Below are 25,713 nucleotides of genomic sequence, written 5' to 3'. Positions count from 1 at the left end.
AAGAAGAAGAAGAAGAAGAAGAAGAAGAAGAAGGAGAGAAGGAAGAGGAAAAGAAAAAGGAAAAGAAAAAAAAATTAAAAAAAAAATCGAATTTCCAACTCTGCCCCTTGCCACGTCAGCATTTTTAACGGTGTTAAGTCAATTTCCGTTTTTCGGGTAACGGCGAAACCACGGTCCTTTTTTTTTTGTAAAACCAAACCACAAGGGTTTATTTGGAACAACATCAAACCACATGGGTTTTTTTTTTGGAATTTACCCTAACAAATAAAATTAATAGCACTTACTTGAGATTAATTGGAAGAAAATTTCAAATTAATCAATTGAGCAAACTCGTGTTGATAACGTGTTATAAAATTACCGAATTATAATGTGATTATAACACACTTATATGTAGATTAATAAATAGGTGTAAATATATATATGGAAATTAACATATTATAATGAAGAACTTAGATTAAGAGAAAGATTATAATAGTATGAAAGCTTAATCTTGATGTGTATTACAAATGGGGATATAAGCGTATTTATAGTAGTAGACTTACAAAATGAATGGTGCTAATTACACTTATTTTTAAGCATAACATGTGTATATTTAATACATGTTTAGTTGTTGGTGGATATCCATTTAATTGGATAGACATTCATTTAATATGGTGGACATCCATTAAATAATTATTAACTACTTTTTTTTTTATGGTAATAATTATTAACTACTAATTATAATTATTCATAACAATATGATCTCTCACAACATGATCATAAGTCCTAGCCAACTTATACTAATTATAATTATTCATAACAATATGATCATAAGTCCTAGCCGACTTATGATCTTTATTGATCGGTGTCCCTATTATATTATTATGATCTCTCACAACACAATCACCAATTTTTGTGTAATTCTGCCCCTCTCTGAGTGGCTACATGAAAACCATTTGCCATCTCTGGTTTTATAGTTTGAAAACCACTAACTTACTTCCTGATTTTGTTGATCATAAAGAATCCTATATAAAGAAAATAATAACACCCAATTTCCATATCAGAAAAACAAAAAGCAAAAAATGAGCCTAATTTATTAAATTAATGATCCTTACACTTCTTGTTATTATTCTGTTTTGAAATATACAGATCTTTTCATGGATTTATATATCAATGAAACCAAAAATTACAAAACAAGTGGCAGCAGATTTTATTCGTATGCAAATTACTGCACATCTTTTATTTATCACCTATTTTGTAATTTCACAATGTCCAGTCAAAAATTCAATTTCGTTCTATTTGATATTTCTCTCCAAATTAGTTCAGAAATAAATGTTACCAAATCACACATAAACTGGAAACACTGACATCATTCATAGGGCAAGGACTAAATAATGCTTTAAGCATGGCCATCTCCAACCCATTACGCTAAAAATAACATTCCATTTCCATTTTCTATTTTCTAAACATCAAATCTTATTTTTTCTCCAACCCACTACACCATTTATTACACTAAAAATAACATTCTCCACTTTATTCCATTTTACATAACACTTTTATTAATATTTTATTATTTTTTACGTATATTATTATTATCATTAATAATCTATAATAAAAAAATTAATTCAAAAATTAATTAAAAATAAGAAAACAATGTTATTTAATTTTAAATAATTAATAATATATTTAACTATAAAACATAAAAAGAAAAAATATTTAAAAAATATTTATTTATGAAATAATTTAAATTTAAATAATAAATATATATAATTAAATTAAAATAATAAATACATATATATATTAAAATATTGATTTCCACCAAAATAAATTTTGGTGGAAATCAAAATCAACCAAAATTATCTTTCATTTCTATGCCAAGACATAGAAATTTGGTGGTGATTGGAGAAGCCAACCACCACTATTTTGGCATTTCCAACCCTCATTTGGTGAAGGTTGGAGATGCTCTGTCAACTTGTACAAAACAAGTCATACAAGTTAATAACCGGTCTTAGATTTGTGTTCGATATTTCTTTTATAGCAATCCAAATTCAATGTCGTCTTAAACATTTTTAAAACACAATGCTAAATGAAAAAATTACACCTTATTTATTAAAAAAATTAATACTTTTATATAATAATAATGTTTCAACAAAATAGAAAACCAAAATATTTAACATGATTTTTAGCGTAATAAATATAATAAAAGTAATTTAATTAGATATAATAATAATAATAATAATAAATTGGAACCTTTAAGATTTAGATATTTTTTAAGATAAATTAACATTCACTTAATTTTTAACATAATAAATAATAAAAATAATTTAGTTAGATATTATATAATAACAATAAAAATTGAGCCTTTTACATTTGAGCATATGCAGGAAGGCTTTTTGTACTCCCTCCTGGCTCTAATCGCATGAAAAATTATGAAATGTTTAATTGGTATCATACTAAAACTGCGAGACTATATAATGATAAATCGGTCTAGTGATAGGAAGAAGAAGTATACGTTTGGAAAACAAGGAAGAGAAACATCTAAATACATGTACAAAAATGCTACTGATGACTAGCTTATCGTATGAAGTCAGATTCAAATCAAACTGCATTTTTCTATACAAAAATCATCATCTACAGGCAGGCAAAATCTTTCTCTCAAATATAAAAAATCACATATCAACATTAGCTTTGTTTCCAGCAAGAATAATGGAAATCTCCAGCCCACGGCTAAATGCTTGGTTGAACAGAAGGCGAGACTGAAAAGTGGAGACGAAAGGAAACCACGACAAGATTGCAATAGGACCAAAAATGATCATACCCATCCCAGCATCATACATTCTCGCAAACTCTCGTACCGAATCCCACAACCCTAAACTCCAAACAAACCTTTTCCAAGGGATAGCCAACTGTTACCACAATAATAATAGAAAAAAACATTAGAAACGAAAAAACATAGGGCGGAAAAAAAAAGAAAAAGAAGTTATGTTATCCGCTACAATCAGATGCTTTAAGCAACCGCAGTTCTACAAGATAGATAGTAATAATGCACATGTGTCTCTGCTACTACCAATTTTATAAATCAAAATTTTTATGCATCACAATTTGAAGAACTGAAAGCGTCAACTCACAGATAAAATAGCCCATCCAGTAGGAATGAACGCCAGTAAGCTTGCGAAAAGGTCTGAAATTGTCAGGTCAGTGAAGGCAACAACAAGGCAAACTGCTGCTACGAGTCCTATCGATGCGATTCCTTGCATGAATCGCATGAATAGTTGCAAGTTGATGAATTTCTCAAAGATGTTGCTCGACCTTTTGGGGCTATAAGTAAAAATCTACAAGGAAAAAATAAAGCATAAGATGAATATCAAAAAACATAAGAATGTGGAGAAAAGAGCTGTTCTCGGATACAACTAATACTAACCTTGAATATCATGAGAATGGCAACCAATACGACCCAGGAGAAGCCATAAAGCTGGAGAAATAAATATCAAGAAACAAAAAATCAGTACAATTGAAATGTAAATGACAAAAAAGTATTAACTGAACTTATTTAGTATATGATGTCCATGACCAAACTCCATCAACATATGCAGTGATGATAACTTATCAGTAAACTAACTTTTGTTTTTTGGTTCTTTTATTTTCGTTATAGTAAATTATTATAACTTATTGTAATTTAATTGAAGATGAGTAAATCAAACTACGCTTTCCGCTGAATAAGTCCCAAAACATAAAAGAAACTAATTCAAACTTACTAAGTATTAAAAGCAAGACAAGTTCCCATTATTATACTAGCAGTATTAAGAAAATGGCCGGAAATATAAGCTGAGCAAAGAACAAGGAGATTACCGCAAGAGATGTATCCTTTCCTGTTAGATGGAGTTTGTATACGATGCCATATTGAAACATGAAGAAACGTAAGCTTAATATTGTTTCCAACACACGGCCTCGTAAAGTTTGAATATGCGTCTGAAAAAGAGTGTCACCAAAAAAATCCCATAAACAAATGAAATGGAACAAACACTAAGGGGAGCAAAATCCAGCCCAGAAGATATTGTCTTGCATTCTTTTGGAATTAAACCTTCAACAAGTTAGCATGATGAATGACTCTGTAACAACTAAGAAAAACACAATTTATAGAAGAAAGAAAATGGCAATGAGCCACCAAGAGAAGACAACTATGCTGCCTGGAAACAGAAAACTGAAACTGAAACAGACTGCAGGAAACTATATTTGTAAAAATATAAGAAATGCAAATGTGGGAAAACATGTAAATAAAAAAATTACAGGAGTATATTTATGGATTTTAAAAATTATAACGATGTATTAGTAAAAAATTTAGAGTAAAATGAAAAATATCACATACAAGCTATATAAGAGGAAAAGGAGACCTTTTTCATTTTGAAAGAGATGATTTTAGAAAAGAAAACATGGGATTTAATGCAATGTGATCCTTGCATGATGACCTCATTAAGACATCGGCTAATGCGACAGTCTGCTTCTGTGGAAACACAAGTTTCTGAAAGGTGGAAACTGTTCAAAATCAAAGTTTCCAGGGAAGATCAAGCTCAAAAAACATGTAATCTTCTTTATCACAGGCACAGCAAAACAACTGCCAAGAATCACCTCATTGAATAATTGATTTCTAGCACTCACATCGGTGTGGCTTTTGTCAAACGAAGAAAAGGAATTATTTTGATATTACATTAAAAAGATCACCTGTTCCTCATTCCACCATGATTCCCAGCTATCATCTCCTTTCACCCCCACGCCGCCTCTATACAGAAGCCAGCTGGTCCAATTATCAAAATCTTCTACTGTCCTGTTAAATGGCGATAAAATCATGCTCAGCAGATCGTTCATTCTCACAACAGCAGAAGTTTTAATTACAACTACTTCAAGCCAAACGCTTGAAAAAAACAATAACAAAAAAAAAAAGCTTACTTCTGCCATTCAAAACCCGAGGGATTAAATATGTACGGAGCAAAAAGCCATGAGATGACAAGAAACCAGCTGCTAAGAGTCAACAAGAAAAACGACGTTGCAGCACTATCTGTGTACCCATATGCGATGTAAACTATGAGAAGCAGTGCTACCTCAAGCCTGACAAGAAAGTTATAAAGGAATTAAGACCTTGTCTATCAATAAATTCAATCTTCAAAAACAGAAATACATATAACCAAAGAAATAAGACAAGGCAGCAACTAATATTAGAAAACACAATCAACAGTAATTCATTATGTAGACATCACTTACGCTTTAACAAAATGACTCCTTGAGTAAAGCCTGTAATTTTCAGCAAACTTGATATGACGGACTACAAAGCCTCTACCAGTTGCCCGGTACTGTTAGTACAAATTTTCCACAAAGATCATTTTCCAAAATAAACAAAGCACAAGTTTTTTAAAATGCGGAAGGAAGAGGGAAAAGATAAGGATAAGTGACATACCTTTGCACCTCCATGTAGGATAGTACGTCCAAAATAATGAGTTCTAGTTCCCAAAGAAAATGTGAAGAAGACTGAACACAACTGAAGTTGCATTGTAATAAAGCTAAACACAGCCTGTAATATGAACAAATTATTACATTCACAATACAGTACTATTAGGGAACGTATGTTAAATTTAGGCAATGGCAGCACTTGATGCAAGAAAAAGGCTTACATGCTGTATAGAAATAATAACCCAAGGAAGGAAGTATCAAGAATAACAAAGTACCTTCAGCAATCCCTGCTCAAGTATAAATCCCATTATCATTGGGACTGCAGTAAAAATTCCAATCTGAACCAGGAATTGTGCATTCAGAACAGCATCTAAAGCTGTGTTACCCAACAGCTTCGCTTGCTTCCCAATTGCACCATCAAGTCCAGAGAAAGCCTGTAAATGCAAGCAAGATGCTGATAAAAATTTCATCCCTACCAAAAGAACAGGCTTAGAATACTCCAAAACACTGAGTCAAACTAAATCTGTCTGGACAGGAAATCTAATGATGCAAATAGGTAAAAATTCATCCGTAGCAAACAGAAAATACATATGGGAAAGGCTGGAGCCAAAAGGATGAAAACAGTATTTCCATCAGGTATTCAGTTTCTGAAGACAACTCTATTATAAACAGTTCGATTTCAAACAACGTGACATCCAAACTATAACTGGAGTGTGTGGTGTGAGACATTTGAAAATGCAATGAAAACAAATTCAACATAATGGTTGCATGCCCCGTCCATGTGGGGTCTTGTCTGAGACATGTTAATGAGACATTTGCACATACAACACAACCCAAATTAAGATATTGTAAACAGTAGCCTTCGTACAATTTCCAGTGCTATGTATTTCAACAGACAAATATGTCAAAAAATAAAATAAAAAAATTGCAGCCAATCCTCCCTTTTTCCAAATGTCATTATACAGAAGAATTGAAGAGGAAGAGGAGGTACAGAGCTTAGTACATTTTTAAGTATGGTCAAAAAAAAAATCCAAGATTTCCATCACCCCACAAATTATGATCATAATCCTAGTACATATAAGCGGTGATCAAACTAAAAAATGAACTTAATCAAAGAAAAATCCAACTGAGATAGGGTGTCAAAATAAGAAGTTGATAAATAAAGATCGTTTCATTACCAGGTAAACCCTCCCGTACAGAAATATGTACACTGTAAGGACCGTCATCTGCATTATAGAAACTTTCATTAGACATTTAATGCTTGTAAGACAAACGCCCTGAATAACATCTAATTCTTACAAGTGACAAACGGAACAGTTTACATCAAGATACCATACCATTGTGCAAACATAGTATCCGACGGTAGTGAAATAGAAAGAGAGCATTCTAAAGAAATCAAAAAGTTGTCCAAGCCTATATACGTCCCTGCTTAGGACTTGCTCTCCATTTCCTCCAGCAACTTTCCCTTCAAAGAGGGCTATCTGGTTCAACCCAACATCTCTTCCCTTTCCAACCTATAGAAAGCGAGGCATAAGAAAGAAGAAATATGAACCTGTAGATAAAAGAGGCACAGATCAGCCTGCAAGACAAACCTGAATGTATTCATGATGAGTAATATTTCCTTGCCTTAATGTGGAGTTGAACCCTGCAACATTTTAATTTAGTAATTACCAAACACAAAACGAATTCAAACATGCAACTAAAACCCCATCTTCCATCACTCTACTAAACCGCTGCTCGACTAACCCCTAAATGAAAGTGAAGAGAAGAAAACGAATGTGGAAAATTAACAAGTTTTTAACATATCTGTCCATCAAAAGCTCGAAAAGCACATATTTAGGATTAAAATAATCTTCAATTCTTACAGTCAATATAAATAATGCAAGTTTATAATGCACTTTTGCTTTATCCACAGAGTATGCGAGATGCAACAAAGGAGCTTACATGAACAGCAAAATAAAGAAATGGAAAAGCAGTTGAAATAAATTATGCAGGCAAAGCAGTTCTTATAAAAAAAATTTGTGTGCCCCTAAAGTTCTCACTACTCATCATAGATGTCTAAAGTATGAAAGCACGGTGAAGTTTCTTAGTGTATCAAATGGTGAGCCTTGTAGCTCTCCAAGAGTTAAGACCAGCAACTTGTAGTTCAATTATAATCCTTCTTTGCTTTCTCAAAGAAAAACTCGGTTAAAGAACTAGATGAAATTTTATATACACAGACATTCACGATGCATACCCTGTATTTCAAAACATTGTATGCTAATAATTGCAACACTTCCATTTCAAGCTTGCAATTCCGTTACAACTCAGGAATTTTGACAATATAAAAAAAAAAAATAAAAAGATTAAAAACATCAAAAATTTAAAATCATAAACCTTGAAACGTATACTTAAAATCATCCCCCTTTCTTTACTCCCAACCCTCCATTAATCCACACCCAAAATTCAGCCCTTTCTCTCCCCACCTAAGCTCACTGCCTTAAACAAAAACAAAGAACTGCTCGACTTTTATGGTTCTGCATTTCTCCATTCTGCAATAGATATTATCTCACTTTTTTCTCTCTCGCATCGCATGCCTCCAAATAGGTGAAGAGAGAATTGAGCATGGGAGGGGAAGGGTGGTCCTTTTTCTTGTTCCCTTTGTTTCTTTTTCCAATCTATTATTTTCTAGTAATCTTTTTGAGAAGTATTTTTGACCAATTGCCACTTGTATCTTTTGTATTTGAAACTGAAAGAATTTTATAAGTTTGGCAGGATTTTGAATAATTGAAGCATTCAATATTAAAATATTTAGCATACAGGTAACCCTGAAAAAGTTAATATGTTGGATTATTATACAAGCAATTGAACTAATTTGATTCGAAAGCACAACGTTGCTTTTACAGTTTTCACATTAAGTGATATCCATATTACCTCCTTGGTATTGGAAAGCAAAATGTTGAATGCAACGAAAAAACCGCTCTATCACTTCAAGAGCAATATAAAAGGATACTGATACCTCACAAGCAAGCTTATCTTTCAACAACATAATGCTTCAATTACTAGTACAATTTTATACATGCTTCATATGCATGGTCATCATTTTCAAGACTTACACAGGAAAACACCTGAATACTTCTAAAGGATGAACTACAGAACAAAGGTATGAGAAAAGAAAATTGCATTATCGCTTCAGTTACCTGCGAAAATATCTTCACTAATATTAATTACACGTGAAGGTTTGCTAATTCCACCTCGAGTTATATGAAATATTCGATCAAAAACATCTGGATGGCCATAGTGCATTCGAACTCTGCAAGACATATTTTACAAGGGATCAGAAAAAGGGGGCACTTAAATATTTATTTAAAAAATTTCAAAACAAGGTTATAAGATAAAAACAACACAATAGAAGAGACAGGCATGGATTTAAATGAACAGAAATGCAGGAGAATTCTTAAGCAACTAATAAAAAAGAATAAAAGAATAAAAATCTGACTGAAACCAAAAATACATAATGGAACCTTAATCATATCATTTTATCACCGCTAACCTTTGCCTCAAAAGAACCGCCGAAGCCTCTCAAAACCACAAACAGATTAGCATGAATTATACTCATAGAAGCACAACTGTTTTAGTAAAGATTCATTGTGTCTTATGGTCCCCAATATGTTTCAGTAATATGCATTTGAGAAATAAAGGTGGCCACTTGAAGATCTACTACAAACAAACATAGCTCATTCCAATAAGAAAAACACTAAGGACTCAGTTAGAAAAGCAAGTGAAGTTTGAGGCTTCCTGTGTGCATACAAAATTATAGCCTTTTCTATGGAAACCAGCAAACTCTCTTCGTAACCCCAACATTGAAACCCAACATTAAATTTATTAGCTATGCACATACCTGCATATATAAATAATAGAAATGTATGGATCGGAATTTTGAGCAAGCACAAGGGAAAACATCAGAAACAATCTCAAAACCATGAAATCAACTTTGTTTGAGAAAAAAGGCCATATTCTGGATTTATGCGCAAACCCCCATTTGCCATATTTGGGAATTTCAAAGAATTTTAAGTCAATATTGAAAGGATTTTGTACAGATACAGAGCAACAAAACCATCTTATTTGCAGTTTAGACCAGAATAATAATAACTTAATAAGTTTACGTAGTTTAATGTGTATGGCATTCTCTTGTGCTTAGTAAGATAGATTTTCCCCCAATTGCACTAATGGCACCTTATCTAATCACCACATTACACACATGTGCATATAAGAGAGGGAACAGATTGGGCCAATCTACTCACTTGAGAGGGCTTGCTAACACACGTTGTGCCAATGTTACAAAACTAGTCTCTTGATTGGACATGAACCAGGCTAAAGACGAGACACTGCATGAACACATTCAAAAACAATGTGTAAGAAAACCACCAAAGGCAAACTAAAGAAAATATAACTCTATGAGAGTGTGTACCAACCTTCCAGTAAAGACATGCTCTCTAACACCAAGAATCGTGGGTGGTCGAATTCCATGTTTAGCTCGAAATTCCTCAAGAAGATTCCTCATCTTCATTGCCTCTTCAAGGTAGTTATCCTATAAAAAGGAAAATTTATCAGATTGCACAATATAATTCCTAGCAGATGCTAGGTCCCAAATCTTCAAAAAAACAAAAGATAAAAAGGTAAATCAAGGGGAGCAGATACCCAAAGATAAGTATACTCAACAAGAAAACAATTACTTGTGCTAAGCCAGTGAAAATTGCACAAGAAGAATTTGCAAACAACCTTTTCAAGAGAAAAACTATCAGCTAAAGAACAAAATAAAAAACATGTAAGGAACTTCTAACTGAGATTCAAATCCCAAACTATCCAACACGCTCCATCAGCCGCACGTGGTACTGAAGAAACCCTCTGCACTAATATATATCACTGGAATATCATCACGACATCCATGAAGCATAATGGAATTTCTGATAAAGTGATAAGGGAACCCTAAGCTTCTGGAATTGTTAATAACAACCAAAATAAAAGAGCAAAACAGTAGAAGATGAGAAACAAAAGGCTTCCTAAAGAAAATTCCTGAACCTAGGGAAAGTATAAGTATATATAGAGACAATCATTCATTAAGCTTAAACAGAACAGGAAGTGCAGAAGACCCCACACTAGGTATTCTGGATTCCAAAACATCACCAACCAGCTGAAGCTCGAAAGCTTACAAAAGATTCCTAGTCACGAACATTAACCCAAAATAATCTAATGATGAATATAGTAACACTGAAGATGACTATCCAAATGAAATCTAATGATCATAATAAAATTTCAAATCACTACAAAATCTACACCTCATAAAACTCCCTACAGTCTGTGATGATCCCATATTACATATGCATAACTTCCATCACACAAATGCCAGAACTGAAGGAAGTTTTATGGTGCAATCAAATAGAGGAATACAATCCATTTGACTGTGAGAATCAAAACATCAAAGCCAGGCTAGAGAAGCACATACTGAAAATCCATGAAGCATCAAAAACAGTCACCACCATTCATCAGCAATAGAAAAAAGCGCAAATCAATCAAACATTACATTAAATGCTGCAAAGAATAAAACCACTGCCAGGAGCAACATAGATAGGACATCATATCTATTGAACTTGAAAAAGGGAGAAAGCATTTACTTAACCTGATTCATATCAATGGTCTGAATAGCTTCCCCACGAGTAAAAACTATAGCATGATTTTGGTTCTCAGGCTTCCCTTCTCCAAGCTTTGGATCTCCAGGAAGTTTAATTGAATATATTTCCTAAGTAAAATGAAAAGTCAATAAAAATATGGTGAAACATCCTTATGCTGAAACAGCAAAATATAACACCTGCAGGAAAATTTTTTTTTACAGAAAACGCAAAGTCCAATTTTAAGAAGGATATCCATGACAAAGGATTCTCAACAATAATGAGTAATATATCATGCAAATTTGCTGATCAAATAAACCTGCGAAATGATTAAGTGAGGCAGATGTTGACCCAGGAATTTTACACCCTTAGGTCCTATTATGTCGTATAGTTTTTCTTAACTTCCTTCTCAATTATGTAGTCTAGGTTTTTCTTCCCAGGATATTGTTCTTTTACAAAATCTGGGCCGAAAGACTTCACTATAAACTTTGTGATAAAAACTTGTTTTGCAATTCACATTAATTTTGACCCAGAACACGCTTCAAGAATCCAGTACTCAAAGCAACTTGCAACATTATCACATCATTGCATGGTCCATTGCCAATATTTTTATTTAACGCATCACTACAGTTTTTCAGGGAAAATGACAATCAACAACATGAGCAATGATGCATGCATGATATATACGATATAATAAGAAATACAATTAACAATAAGAACACTTTTTGCAGATAATCAAAATCTTGACAAGAAATTGGAGCTTCAAAATAGTCTACCTGATCTTTTCCGTGAACATCAGCTTTAACAAGCTTTGAAAAGAATTCCTTAGAAACCTTTCCATCAGCAGTACCACTCTCCTCCACATGTATGAATGCAACTCGAAGAGCCTCATTCCTAAAAGTAGAAGCTAAATGAATACCCATACATGCAAACCTTGAACAATTTACTCATAAAATCACATCTTAAATAGCATGTCCTAATAACAAACTACTCAAAAGGAATATGATACTCATATTTACACAAGATATATACACTTCAATTAATAACTACAGTTTTTTCTTGTATTAGGGCTGAACGCAAAAATCAAAAACTTATACTTGGACACACCTTATCATTTTTGTTTTTCATCCTTCAAAGTTCAATACTGTAGTTGTGTCAGTTTTAGTGATTATATATCTTTCAATAGCATCTCAAATTATTTTTTCAAACATAGTTGTTAATGGCGATGCCCTGGCGCACAAGGCTCAAGGCCGAGCGCCTTAGCACCCTCTAAGGTGGGCGATGTTGCTCTGACGACACCAAGGCGTGAAAGATGCATGATGAGAAACAAAGGGAAGAAGAAGCACACAACAACAGTAAAATACCAGAGAAAAAGAAGCAAACAAGGGCAGAACTTGAAGTTGGAGACTTTTGATATGAAGTAGCTATTAGTCAACTTAAGATTTACTATTTACTTGAACATTCGAACTTTAGAATATAGGGTTTATTGCATGTTAGAATTTATGATTAAGAATATTGACATGATTTCGTAGTTATTGAATTTTGATTTTAAAGTTCACAATTTCTTATATTTTAAATATTATAACTAAAGGTGGTTCTACATGATTTTGTTCCTTCAGTGCGCCGTGCACCAAGTCTCCATGACCCCCTTGGGCCGTAGTGTGCCTTTCATAGCCATGTTTTAAAGACCCTAAGGTATTGACAAGTGATGAGGGCCCACATAATTAAATCCCACCTAGAATTGGAATCCTTATGCAATAAGGACATTAGTTCTAGCTGCCGCAAATTGCATTCCAAAACAGATTTGGATTTCTTTATTTTTTTAGTTTTAAATTTAATTGTTTTCCTTTTCCTTTAAGGCTTAGGACTATCTTAGCCTATAAATAAGCCTAGTATTGTATTAGATTGGACAGATTTGATTAAAAAAACTAAAACGAGAGTTCTTCTCAGATTTTTCTTGGTTTTGTCCAAGTGTTTTCTAGATTTCGATCTAGTGTTTATTATTTCTTTCCGTCGGGTTTTTGATTAAACTCGCACCCGCGCGCCCGCTGTATCAGTTGGTATCAGAGCCTCGTCGTCCTCCAAACTTCTACGAGCTGAGAATATGGTCCAACCTAACAACACCGGTGAGCAAGTTCCAATGGCACAATTCAATAGTTTCGTGCAAGAGATGCGTGAAGCAATGCAAGCGATGCAAACACAAATCGAGCAACTAACTATCAACAGACAACCCGAAAGACAAGTGGAGAATGTTGAAGGGGAAGCTAATCCTCCCAATAATCACAATCGACGTCCTAGGGTTCGACGAAATATCGAAGTAGAGCCTGAACTTGACGATGATTTTGATATTTTTGATGATGAAGATGTTTTTTATCCGAGACGTAGAAATAATAATAGGAGGAACGATAGAGGGGACGAATACAAGATTAAACTGGAACTACCTAGTTTCAATGGGGATTTAGATGTCGAAGGGTTTCTTGATTGGATTCATGAAGTTGAACGCTTCTTTGATTATGCTGAGGTTCCTGAATATAGAAAAGTTAAATTAGTCGCATATAGGCTAAAAAGGGGAGCTGCAGTATGGTGGGATCAGCTGAATGAACGTCGAAGGAGGGGTGGTCAAGAACCTATCTCCCTTTGGTACCAGATGAAGCAATTACTAAAAAGACGATTCTTACCTCCTGACTATGAACAATATATTTTTGAGGCTTACCAAAATTGTGTTCAGGGTAAAAGAAGCGTACATGAATATACTGCTGAATTTTATAGATTATCTGCTAGAGCTAATTTGTCGGAGACGGAAAGCCAACAAACTTCTCATTATTTAGGAGGTTTAAACCCAAATATTCGCGAAAGGATTGGGGTTCAGATGATCATTAAAGTTCAAGATGCTCGGGATTTGGCACTAAAAGCTGAACAATTATTGAAAGAGAGGCCAAGGGAAACCTATCGAAGATATGGAGGCGAGAATTTTGCGAACAATCAACAAAGAACAATTGACAAGGGCAAATATGTGGCGGGATCAAGTGGAGCAAAACCAACCCAGAAAACCGGTAAAGACACACGTGATGAGCCGCAACATCGAGCTAAAGGAAACAACCTACCTCCTAAGACTAATAACGATCCCTATGCAAGACCACGATCTGGTAAGTGTTTCAAGTGCAACGAAACTGGGCACCACTCTCATGAGTGTCCAAAGAGGCGAACAATAAATATGGTAGAGCAAAATGAAGATGGAAACGATTTCGTTTGTACAGCTGACGAAAGTGAGGATGAAGATGATTGTGTTTTTGAGGAGGAATATCAAGTAGGTGTTATTCAACACTTAATGCTCACCAAAAAGCATAATCAGGAACAGAGGCATCAATTGTTTCAAACCACATGTAGGGTTCAAGGAAAACTTTGCAGTTTAATTATTGATGGTGGCAGCCAAGAGAATATCATCAGCCGGAAAGCAGTTTGTAAGTTCGGATTGACCCCTGAGCCACATCCTGAACCTTACAACATCGGATGGATAAAAGATGTCGGTACAATTCGAGTAACTCAAAGGTGTTCAGTTCCCATAACCCTTGGCAAATATTCTGATAATATTTATTGTGATGTTATTGATATGGATACTTGTCATGTTTTGCTTGGAAGGCCTTGGCAATTTGACTTAGATGCCTTACATGCTGGTAGGAAAAATACTTACCAATTTCTTAAGGATGGCGCAAGATATACGCTAATGCCACAAGTTAAGAGGACAACTATGCAGCAGGAGACAGTTCCAGACAAACAAGTTATGCTTGTTGGCGGAAAAGAGTTCTTGAGTGAAAGCAGGGAAACACAAGTTATGTATCTGTTGGTTATGAAAGGCGAAGAAATTAAAGGCGATCCTCAAGTCCAATTACCAGTGGAGGTGCGGAACATTTTGAAAGAATTTGCAGATGTTATTCCTGATGATTTACCTAAAGAATTGCCTCCTATGAGGAACATTCAACACCAAATTGATTTTGTTCCAGGTGCTAGTTTGCCTAATCTGCCACACTATAGGATGAGTCCTAAAGAACAAGAAATTTTAAGAGCACAAGTGGAAGATTTACTTAACAAGGGACACATTCGAGAAAGTATAAGTCCATGTGCTGTACCTGCCTTGCTAACACCTAAGAAGGATAGAAGTTGGAGAATGTGCATTGATAGTCGTGCAATTAACAAAATCACAATTGGCTACAAATTTCCCATTCCAAGGCTTGACGATATGTTAGACCAATTGAGTGGATCGATAATCTTCTCCAAACTAGATCTGCGCAGTGGTTACTATCAGATTCGAATTAAACCTGGACATGAATGGAAGACCGCGTTTAAGACAAGGGATGGCTTATATGAATGGTTAGTAATGCCGTTTGGGTTAACTAATGCTCCGAGCACTTTCATGCGTCTCATGAACCAGGTATTACGTCCTTTCATTGGAAAATTTGTTGTGGTGTACTTTGATGACATTTTAGTTCATAGCAAATCCAATGAAGAGCATATTGAACATTTAAAATTGGTGTTTAATGCATTAAGGGAAAATAAATTATATGCAAATTTGAAGAAATGCTCATTTATGTTAGAAGAATTATTATTTCTAGGATATGTTGTTGGGAAAGATGGGATTAAAGTTGATGAAGAAAAGGTGAAAGCCATTCGGGATTGGCCAACACCAAAGTCTGTAGGAGACATCCGTAGCTTTCATGGCTTAGCTACATTCTACAGAAGATTCATTAGACACTTTAGTACTATTGTAGCTCCATTAACCGAATGCCTCAAGAAAGGAAGGGGTTTTGTTTGGGGTGAAAAAGAAGAGCAGAGTTTTGCTTTAGTTAAGGAGAAATTGTGTACTGCTCCTGTTTTAGCTCTTCCTGACTTTGATAAACTATTTGAGGTGGACTGTGATGCAAGTGGAATAGGCATTGGTGCTGTATTATCACAAGGGAAGCAACCTATTGCTTTCTTTAGTGAAAAACTGAGTGAATCGAGAATGAAGTGGGCAACGTATGATAAAGAGTTTTATGTTGTCGTTCGTGCCTTGAAGACTTGGGAACATTATTTGATTGGAAAGGAGTTCGTATTGTACACTGATCATCAAGCTCTAAAATATTTAAGTAGCCAGAAGCAATTGAGGAATGCTATGCACGCCAGATGGGCAGCCTTTGTTGATAAGTTTCCTTTCAAACTTATTCACAAGTCTGGTCAACAAAATCGTGTAGCTGATGCTTTAAGTCGTCGGGTACATCTCATTAAAACTCTTGCTATTGAAATTGATTCTTTTGATTCTATGAAAGAGTTGTATGCAAATGATAAAGATTTTAAAGCCATATGGGAGTTGTGTGTGACAAAGCAACCATGTGATGATTTTCATATACATGATGGGTTTCTAATGAAGGGGAATCAATTATGCCTGCCTAGTACTTCTATTCGTGAGAAAGTCATTAGAGACTTACATGGAGGAGGTCTTTCTGGTCATTTTGGAAGAGATAAGACTATTGATGCTGTAAAGAGTCGTTATTATTGGCCAAAGTTGAGACGAGATGTTAACAATATAGTCATGAAGTGTTATGTCTGCCAAACTTCTAAGGGTGGAGTGAAGAATACTGGGCTATACATGCCGTTACCAGTACCAAGTACGATATGGGAAGATCTATCCATGGACTTTGTTTTGGGTTTACCCCGTACGCAAAGAGGCATGGATTCTGTTTTCGTAGTAGTTGATAGATTTTCTAAAATGGCACATTTTCTTCCTTGCAAGAAAACTGCAGATGCATCATCTATTGCGAAGCTGTTTTTTCAAGAAGTTGTTAGACTACATGGGGTTCCAAAATCTATTGTGTCGGATAGGGATACCAAGTTCTTGAGTCATTTCTGGAAGACTCTTTTGGAGTTTATTTGATTCATCTCTGAAGTTTAGCAGCACAGCACATCCTCAAACTGATGGGCAGACAGAAGTAGTGAATCGAACATTGGGCAATCTTCTAAGAGGGATATGTCAAGATAAGCCTAAAACTTGGGATTTTGCAATTGCTCAAGCTGAGTTTGCATATAATAGTGTTGTTCATAGCGCTACCGGGAGAAGTCCTTTTTCTGTGGTGTACACGAAGGTACCAAATCATACTTTAGATCTTGTGAAGATACCCAAATCTATTGGGTTTAGTTCTTCTGCTGAAAAGTTAGCTCAAGAGGTCCAAGCAGTCCATGAAGATGTGAAAAAGAGGCTTGAAAAGAGGAATGCGAAGGTGAAGGAACAAGTTGATAAGCATCGAAAACTTCAAGTGTTCGAACCGGGTGACGAAGTCATGGTTTATTTGAGGAAAGAGAGGTTGGCACATGCCGCGAGTTCCAAACTTCAACTGAAGAAATACGGTCCTTTCAAAGTCTTAGAGCGGATTAATGCAAATGCCTACAAGATCGAGATGCCACAATGGCTAGGGAAAATTTCTAATACTTTTAATGTGGCGGATTTGTCTCTCTATGTTCCTGATTGTGGGTTGGACTATCCGGATTTAAACTCGAGGTCGAGTTCTTCGAAAGTGGAGGTGAATGATGAGGGCCCACATAATTAAATCCCACCTAGAATTGGAATCCTTATGCAATAAGGACATTAGTTCTAGCTGCCGCAAATTGCATTCCAAAACAGATTTGGATTTCTTTACTTTTTTAGTTTTAAATTTAATTGTTTTCCTTTTCCTTTAAGGCTTAGGACTATCTTAGCCTATAAATAAGCCTAGTATTGTATTAGATTGGACAGATTTGATTAAAAAAACTAAAACGAGAGTTCTTCTCAGATTTTTCTTGGTTTTGTCCAAGTGTTTTCTAGATTTCGATCTAGTGTTTATTATTTCTTTCCGTCAGGTTTTTGATTAAACTCGCAACCGCGCGCCCGCTGTATCAACAAGAATAAAAGCCAAGGTTACACCGGAACCCTTCAATATCTAGTATAGAGTATATGACTTGAACAAACGACAGAACCACAGTTTGTTGAAACAAAACCTAGGTTTGGTCCGATGTTTAAACGGTTAAATGAGAGTTAATCTAACAATCTCTTCACCAATACACAACCTTGCCAAAATACATGCAGTTCTCTAATTTTTTTTTTTTAATTCTGCCAATTCAAATCAAAAGTTTGAGTTGGAGCTACATTGTTATTTCAAAGCAGAGATAGTGTCCTTTATTTAGAAATTTATACACCAGTTTCATGGGCGCTGGGACCAAGGCCGAAAACAATTCATTACAATCTCCAAACCTGATTTACGAACACTAATGCTCTACTTTTCAAAGGATGGGACATGCAGTAAAACTTGGCCACAACCAGAGGGAGAATAGGGAAAACGCATTCTGCTCTAATACATACAAGTAATTTCCCTAAGATATTCAGCCCCAGGAACTGATTAGAAGAGAAGTTAAAGAGCTGAGCTTGCCATCCAAGCATGAGAAAGGTCGCTGCAAATAATTTAGATAGCCACTTTTATTTAGCTACGCTCAATTGAAATTTTTTCTCATGCCAGAATTACAAATTTTCGACAAACCAGATGTAATGAACAGCCAACTCATGCTAATCTTAATCAACCCAGATGAGGTGGTCAAACATTAAAAGCATTATCATCAATAGGATATTAATCTATTTCCAATATATGAATCTAAAAAATAGAGAACAAAAAGAGAGATTTATACCGCTGCAACAATAAAGCAATATCCGCAGCCTCTTTATCCTTCCGTTGCTTTTGTTGCCCATAAATTTGGCATGAAATGACATAAGTGAATTTCAAGTCAGCTTGTGCCCTTGCTTCACGGGATAATTCAAACCCTTGGGTGGTGAAGAGACCTGTTTGAGAATAATCGTCCACTACAAATAACAATCGAACAATGTGAACACTCTGTATTCAAATATAATAAAACATTATGGGTGAGTCAAAATTGCATACCCCCCAATGATCTTCTCTCAAGGAAACTCTGCAACATCAAAGCTCTTCTATAATACATCATACCTCGTACTATCCCCGCAAGAAAACAAAACTTTTTGTAAGTAAAAAAAAAAACTATCCAAAGGTAGCATTACCATTTAAGCATTGACATACAGTAGGATGAAACATTAGGATCTCAAAATGAAACAATTATGAGACATTTATATCAACGAAATCTAACCAGTCCGAGCAAGAGTCTGCCCTCGATAAGATGCCCAAAAACGAAGCTCCAATGTATCATTTGAGTTTTTTTGAAAATCCACATCCTCAGTGGTCTCTCCTCTACCAATCCTTTCCAAAAAATTCTCCCATTCATCTAGAACAGAAAGTAAACAGCAATTAACATGAGATAAACGACAAAATCCCCACCGTAGTTGTCAAATTGAGATTTGACTCATGAATCGTGACTCGTGAATCGTAAGATTCGGTTAAAATTCATAATATTATAAAAAAAATAAAATATTTATCATGTCGAACTCAAAATATTACCAAATATTAGTCTGAAATGCAATTTTAATGTCCAAAAAGCAATCATATCAACCAAGTACTTAAAATTCAAATCTAATGCAAATGCAATCCTAATAAAACTAATTCACAAATCAGAGTGTGTTTAATAACTGAGTGGAGATGGAGAGTTGAGTTTCTGACACTGTTTTTTTGCCTTGTTGTCAACTTGATAATGATGGAATGGAACTAGTTTGAGTTGATTATTTGATAAATAACAATCGGACTAGAGTAGAGTGAATTTAGTAGTTAGTGTTGTTGAAGTTTTGATGAAAGGTGATGAAGATCCGGCTCAAAATAGAGCTGAATCGAATCGTATGATTTGAATCGCGAATTGTAAGATTCTGTTGTAATTTGGATTCGCCCTATAGATTCGGCTTGAAATAAAGCTAAATTGAATCGTACGATTCAAATAGCAAATCAAAAGATTCTAATAACAGTGATCCACACCCAAGAAACAAAACCAGCAAAGTGGCGATCATACAAACACTAGGACGCAATAACCAGATGCCAGCTCTATACAATAGAAGAGAAACAGAACAATGGTTTTAATTCAACGAAATATATACTGCAAACCACAAACTTTTATATTCTTTAGCATATAACTTTCCTTGAGATGAACCAAGCGTTCAGATAAACAAGGTATGCTTAAATGTTTAAGCTCTCATAGCTAATGAGCTCATAAACTTGTTGGAGAAAACGAGAGAGATCGGAAGAGCCTATGACATTTAAAAAACTAACATAAATACAAATATCTCAGTTAGTAAGATGCATGATCTAGATTGGCCACGGCTAGGCAGGCTGACTGTTTTTCATCATTTTGTTGCCAAAATAATTCAAAAGTTGATATAGCTGGAGAGCTGCTTCCTTCTCATTTCAACTCCCAGAATATTTTTGAAGTTCCCTCCCATGTTACCGTCCATTATCTTTCCTTAATTCTCATAAGATATGCTGCTGAAACTTCACTAGGTAGATTAAAATATAAGACGATATAGATTAGATATACCTGGGAAAATTTTCTGAAGGTAAAAAAGAGTTGATATTCCATCCTCATTTTCATCTCGCAGTTCAGAGTAACTATAAAGTACAGTCTCACTGTAGTATGGAGTGAAGACACTAGACAAGCAAAACAAATCACAAATTAATGCAACACACAAGCATCAAATAGAAACATAGAAATAAATCAAACATGAGGTAAAGTAGCCTATCGGTGGCGCATCAAATCATATGTACCAGAAAGGTAAACTTTCAGACACTGGCTTTGCAGAAGGCATATCCATAAATAGTGAATTTGTGAAAAATTGTAATCTTCTTCTAGCTTCGAGATTCTTTGGAATATTTGAAGCAGTGTCCTTAACAGTAAGAAGAAGGTGTAACCTCTTCACCTGCTCTTTCTGTGACAACAGAAGGATAAAACTATACATGTAAATACAAACATCAGAACAAGCCACCAAGGAAAAAACTACTTCAAAAAGTATTTACAATTTCTGGATCCGTCGGCCACTCAATAGTAGAGAAAAGGCGTCCTTCGTTCCTTGCTCTAGCTAAAATATTCCATGTATCAAGTTGCTCTCTGCATTATCGACGTAGAAATAGAACTAAAATTCTGTAAATAGAAAGTGTTTCAAGTATGATTTTTAAGCAATAATTGGAAAACAAAAATACCTAAGGTCAGATGACAGCAAGTCATGTGTCACAACCTCATAGAGCTGATACAAGGCATTTGCAGCACCTTTAGCTAAATCAGGATTGCCCCGTATCTGTCACAAGCCATTGATCATACAGATTCAGAGCCACTACTAAAATAGAATCTCGAAATAGTGACCAGTTTATTGTCATATACAACATCTAAAGAATACATCAATTAATCTAGCACGGCCACATGATGTTCAGTTCAATAATACATACAGTCGACACAGATTTACAGCAAGTGTAAACAAAAGAACAAGCGTCACTAGTTAGAATCATTAATGAAAACCAAAATTTAGGATTTCTAAATAATTAGTCTCATCAAAAAATCCTTCTCTTGACTATAGGACAAAACAAACGAACATAAATGACACAGGAAAGAGAACAACTAGGGATAGATGGAAAGATAAATAGTGAATACAATGGTCATTACAAAAATAATAAAAAATACGGCAAACATTACTGAGATTTAGATATATTAACTAGACAGGAAAGAGAAACACATATACCAATTGACAGAAATATAAAAAAAATTTGAAAATTCTACGTTCTTCTAAATCAAACACATTGACAATCACTAATATGTATGCCTTTGTGCAAAGAATCATGCAATTCAACTCAAACAACATATGCATAAGTAGAGCACAATCATGGATCAAAAGATTACAATTTTTCAAGATCTACTTTATGTTGTTTTCATGTAAAATTTTCTTTCCTCGGTCTGTAATTAACATGTGCAGCAACTAAAATTAGGACTGAAGATTTGGATTCCACCATGAACTTGTCCTCAAAAGCCTAATGACCCCCTAAGCTGTGAGCATATCCTATCAGAAAACTATTAACTTAATACTTGTCAAGCACCTTCAAACATTGTACAGGTGCCTTTTAGCATTTCTCTAAAGGTTTTATTTTTATAAGCTCAAGAGTTCAAAAACAAATAAAAAACTACCAATTTAAATGTAAAGAAGCTACTAAATTCACAAGTTCCAGCTTTTGTACCACTTCTAAAATTCAGGTCTCATTGAATTTTTTATGACATGTATTTAGCAGCTAAAATATCACTATAGGACACTAGATAAGATCGCACCTAAGAAAACAGAATAACTTCATCATGGTCATATAATGAATAAAGATAATAAGAATAATTGTCATTTATAAATTTGGGGAAGCAAAAACAGACACCCTCTGGTTTGTGTAATTCTTTCTGTACCAAAGCGGAACCTAAAGTTTGTAAGGTTAGAAAAATCCAGCAACACCCATAATACCATCCGTCTACATTGACATGATATAAACTACAGAGTACAATTCTCTTTCCAATAGTGCTAAACCACCAGATTTACACAGCTTAGATACGAAAAATAAAACAAAACCCCAACACCCCCCCCCCCCCCCCCACAACTTCACAAAATGTCCAACTAATTAGAGCATGCAGAAGGAAGCTCATGGACAGTTAGGAAACTTACGTCAAGCAATGTTAACATTGAAACCATTCATTTATATAAAAACAAATACAAAAAGACATACCAAGAGCCCAGTTAGTGCAGTAAACTTTTGCACCACAAAAGGAAGCTTCTTTAGTGATAAAGTAACAAGAAGTGAACCCTCTGATATACTGTGGTTGATCTCACGAAAGATTCTTTCAACCCTATCATGGAAAAAAAAGAATAATGCAAAATTATAGAAATAAATAAGAAATTTACAACGTAAAGAACATGATACATAAAAATCCACCTAAAAGAATTTTACTACACAAGAAAGAAAACATTCTAGGCCACACAATTGCTAAACATAAATTCATACCAGAGTCTTCCTTCACCATCAACCAGAGAGTGCAAAATTTTTTCAACACTGTAAAAACATTCTTGAACCGCATATGCCATGTACTCATCCCTACATATTCTGTTCCAAAGATCTAACTGAGTATCTTTGCAATCCAAAGCCAGATCAATCGCCAACAATATCTGGACAAGTTTATAAACAAAAATCATCTACTAAGAGCCACTAATCCAAAAAAAAAAAAATGTTTAGAAATAATAAGTTGTACCTTGCTACTAAGAAGAAAGAGAGGCCATTGAACTAATCTAAGACTTCCTGTATTGCTAGGAACAGAAAGTAGGTCCATCTCCCTGAAATCATAACATTCACAAAGTGACATTTTAAGTAAAGAATGGAAGAATCGGAAAACAGAACCATGGCCAGCATGTATCTTGAAGTTACCTATTACTAATATAATCTTCCTCACGCAAACTTTTGATTATCTCATTCCAGAAAGGAGCAAAGAGTGCCGCATACTCTTTGTTTAAATCTTGAGATTCCTGCACAAATGAGACACATTATTATAACATGGATTTAGATCTTTCATGACTACAAGATAAACCTTCCAGTTCAAGTAACTACACCCAAGCATAAAGAAGCAGAACTATTGCAACAACAAAAATTATCTACTATAAATAAATCAGAAACATGCTAAGTTAAATTAACACAATCTAGTTCAGGTCCGATCCCAATAACCTCCATTAGCCTTTGGCATCACTTGGAACAAATGAATTCGAAATATAAAGTTCATTTAAAAATGAATAGCATGCAGAATCCATTTATAACAAACTTTATATATCTGGCAGACTGGCATCACAAACATAAAAATGAAATTTATTTGAATTCCAGAAATTTATGCTTCAAATGGATGAAAAATCAATGTTATTTAGCTTTTATTTCTAAAATGCACATGCAAGAAAAGTTTACACAATAATAGTCTTATATTAGCAATTGAACTTGCACACCATGTAATTGAATTCTAGGAATTGAAATCTTAATTAATTTTTTTACTCCAAGGAACAAATTTTGGAATTAATAGTGAATTCCTTGAAAATTGGTAGATAACATTTATAAGAAACCGGGTGCTACAAATATTCCAAAACCGTACCACCTTTTCCAAATAGAGTTCACTCGTCAACCTAATGGTAAATTCAATTCATATTAACATTCTTGATGAAAATGTGTAATGTAGTAGGAACGTTGTATAACAAACCAAGAAAAGGATTTTCCATGTTAATTTTTACTAAAATGAGAAGCTATGAAAAACAAATAACTACACGAATTTTTTCGTATTTGATCAAAATATATCAATTCAAGAAGCAAACAACTTTGCCACTAAAGCATCTATTATTTTATCAGAATCTCTTTAGACAAAATACTTTCAGAAACACTTAAATAAGTCACAAGGAATGAATGAAATATATTGCTTACTTCTGGCGCTTGTGGCGCTTGTCTACTGAAAGTCATCCTGTTAGAGTACAATGAGGAGAAGTTATGAAAGAGAAAGAGAATAAGTAAGATAATAGAAAAAACAAATTGAGATTTCATTTGAGTCAGATATCAAGAAATAATGTACAGAAGAATACACCAAATGAATGATCAATTTAGCATTGCAGGTTCCAAACTATTTGAAAATTAGTACTAGTCCGCAAGATATAAGAAAATGTCATTTCAAAGAAAATGAAGCTATTCCTATAGCAAATTAGATTAATTTACGATAGTACACTATCCATTTGGTGCACAATATCAGCATTATTCCCAAAACAATGCTTACTAAATTTTAGAAACAGTCCCAAGTTGAATGCCACCAATGGTATAGACTAGCAATGAGCCAAAAAGCATACAAGATGCAAGAGATCAACCGATGCATTTAGAAGTCAGTCAGCACATCTAATTTGTTATTTGATGAGATATTGACCATACATATAAATTAAATTGAATACAAATTAATACATTCGGATACATCATACAAGAATCAAAGAAAGCAGAATAGTGGGTACCTTTTTGCTTGAGGAGAGACAAGATTCTTGGAAAATGCCTCTGGGAAGCTCTCAAAACGTTTATGCACCATTTCAAGTGTGCGTATCTTTGATGAGCATAAGTAATTGCATAGAAGGGGAAATGTGAAGTCAGACAGCGATAAGAAGCATTAAGTCAAACAAGAGAAAAACAATAGTAGCATCTCTTAGATTAGAATTTGCAAAATCGTTATACATTGTACCTCGCCTAGACGAGATCGTGCGCCCATAATACCACCCACAATTGCCGACAGGACAGTGTAAAATATGTGAATGTCCATGATATATATCTGCAACAAGAAAAACATATCACAAGTGGGTAACAAAGAAATTATGAAGTCAGAATGCTAACATAACAGTTATTCAGATAGCTGGTACAAGGTTATAATTATCAGAAGTGTCTCACCCAAGTGTTCCAACCCAGTATCCTTTATTTTAATTTTCAGAATCAGATTGGAAAACAAATTAAAAGCAGATGGATTGTAATTTGCACACATTTCCACTAAGAAACCCAATGCAAGTTTGTTTCCAGGTGTTGAAACTAAGAATAGAAACGCAAGACAAAAGGTACTTACAGCAAGAACAGGAGCCCACAAGCTAGCTATCGTCAAGGCATGATTATTGTCTGAAAAAAAAATATAA

The 25,713-nt window shown here is 34.5% G+C and overlaps 1 protein-coding gene across 1 annotated transcript in view; it reads right to left on the bottom strand.

The window, feature by feature from the left end:
* Nucleotides 1-2,451: 2,451 nt before the first annotated feature.
* The window catches only part of LOC136229236 (callose synthase 10), a 45,642-nt gene continuing 22,380 nt past the window's right edge, over nucleotides 2,452-25,713 (bottom strand). The window contains exons 20-51 of the mRNA XM_066017890.1: nucleotides 25,647-25,696; nucleotides 25,275-25,361; nucleotides 25,054-25,139; nucleotides 24,485-24,521; nucleotides 23,456-23,553; nucleotides 23,283-23,364; nucleotides 23,039-23,199; nucleotides 22,763-22,883; nucleotides 21,215-21,309; nucleotides 21,032-21,122; nucleotides 20,783-20,943; nucleotides 20,556-20,665; nucleotides 19,227-19,361; nucleotides 19,007-19,075; nucleotides 18,756-18,927; nucleotides 11,846-11,963; nucleotides 11,081-11,200; nucleotides 9,876-9,991; nucleotides 9,705-9,788; nucleotides 8,601-8,713; nucleotides 7,014-7,066; nucleotides 6,759-6,935; nucleotides 6,600-6,647; nucleotides 5,697-5,855; nucleotides 5,429-5,542; nucleotides 5,236-5,324; nucleotides 4,924-5,082; nucleotides 4,699-4,801; nucleotides 3,829-3,948; nucleotides 3,401-3,451; nucleotides 3,108-3,311; nucleotides 2,452-2,885 (exon numbers count right to left, since the gene is read on the bottom strand). Of these exons, the coding sequence (XP_065873962.1) occupies nucleotides 2,649-2,885; nucleotides 3,108-3,311; nucleotides 3,401-3,451; nucleotides 3,829-3,948; nucleotides 4,699-4,801; nucleotides 4,924-5,082; nucleotides 5,236-5,324; nucleotides 5,429-5,542; nucleotides 5,697-5,855; nucleotides 6,600-6,647; nucleotides 6,759-6,935; nucleotides 7,014-7,066; nucleotides 8,601-8,713; nucleotides 9,705-9,788; nucleotides 9,876-9,991; nucleotides 11,081-11,200; nucleotides 11,846-11,963; nucleotides 18,756-18,927; nucleotides 19,007-19,075; nucleotides 19,227-19,361; nucleotides 20,556-20,665; nucleotides 20,783-20,943; nucleotides 21,032-21,122; nucleotides 21,215-21,309; nucleotides 22,763-22,883; nucleotides 23,039-23,199; nucleotides 23,283-23,364; nucleotides 23,456-23,553; nucleotides 24,485-24,521; nucleotides 25,054-25,139; nucleotides 25,275-25,361; nucleotides 25,647-25,696 (3,620 nt within the window). The 3' untranslated portion in view covers nucleotides 2,452-2,648. The remainder of the gene's footprint in view (nucleotides 2,886-3,107; nucleotides 3,312-3,400; nucleotides 3,452-3,828; nucleotides 3,949-4,698; nucleotides 4,802-4,923; nucleotides 5,083-5,235; nucleotides 5,325-5,428; nucleotides 5,543-5,696; nucleotides 5,856-6,599; nucleotides 6,648-6,758; nucleotides 6,936-7,013; nucleotides 7,067-8,600; nucleotides 8,714-9,704; nucleotides 9,789-9,875; nucleotides 9,992-11,080; nucleotides 11,201-11,845; nucleotides 11,964-18,755; nucleotides 18,928-19,006; nucleotides 19,076-19,226; nucleotides 19,362-20,555; nucleotides 20,666-20,782; nucleotides 20,944-21,031; nucleotides 21,123-21,214; nucleotides 21,310-22,762; nucleotides 22,884-23,038; nucleotides 23,200-23,282; nucleotides 23,365-23,455; nucleotides 23,554-24,484; nucleotides 24,522-25,053; nucleotides 25,140-25,274; nucleotides 25,362-25,646; nucleotides 25,697-25,713) is intronic.

The sequence above is a fragment of the Euphorbia lathyris genome, chromosome 1, assembly GCF_963576675.1.
Source record: "Euphorbia lathyris chromosome 1, ddEupLath1.1, whole genome shotgun sequence".
Taxonomy (NCBI): Eukaryota; Viridiplantae; Streptophyta; class Magnoliopsida; order Malpighiales; family Euphorbiaceae; genus Euphorbia; species Euphorbia lathyris.
This window is presented reverse-complemented; position numbering and strand designations above follow the sequence as displayed.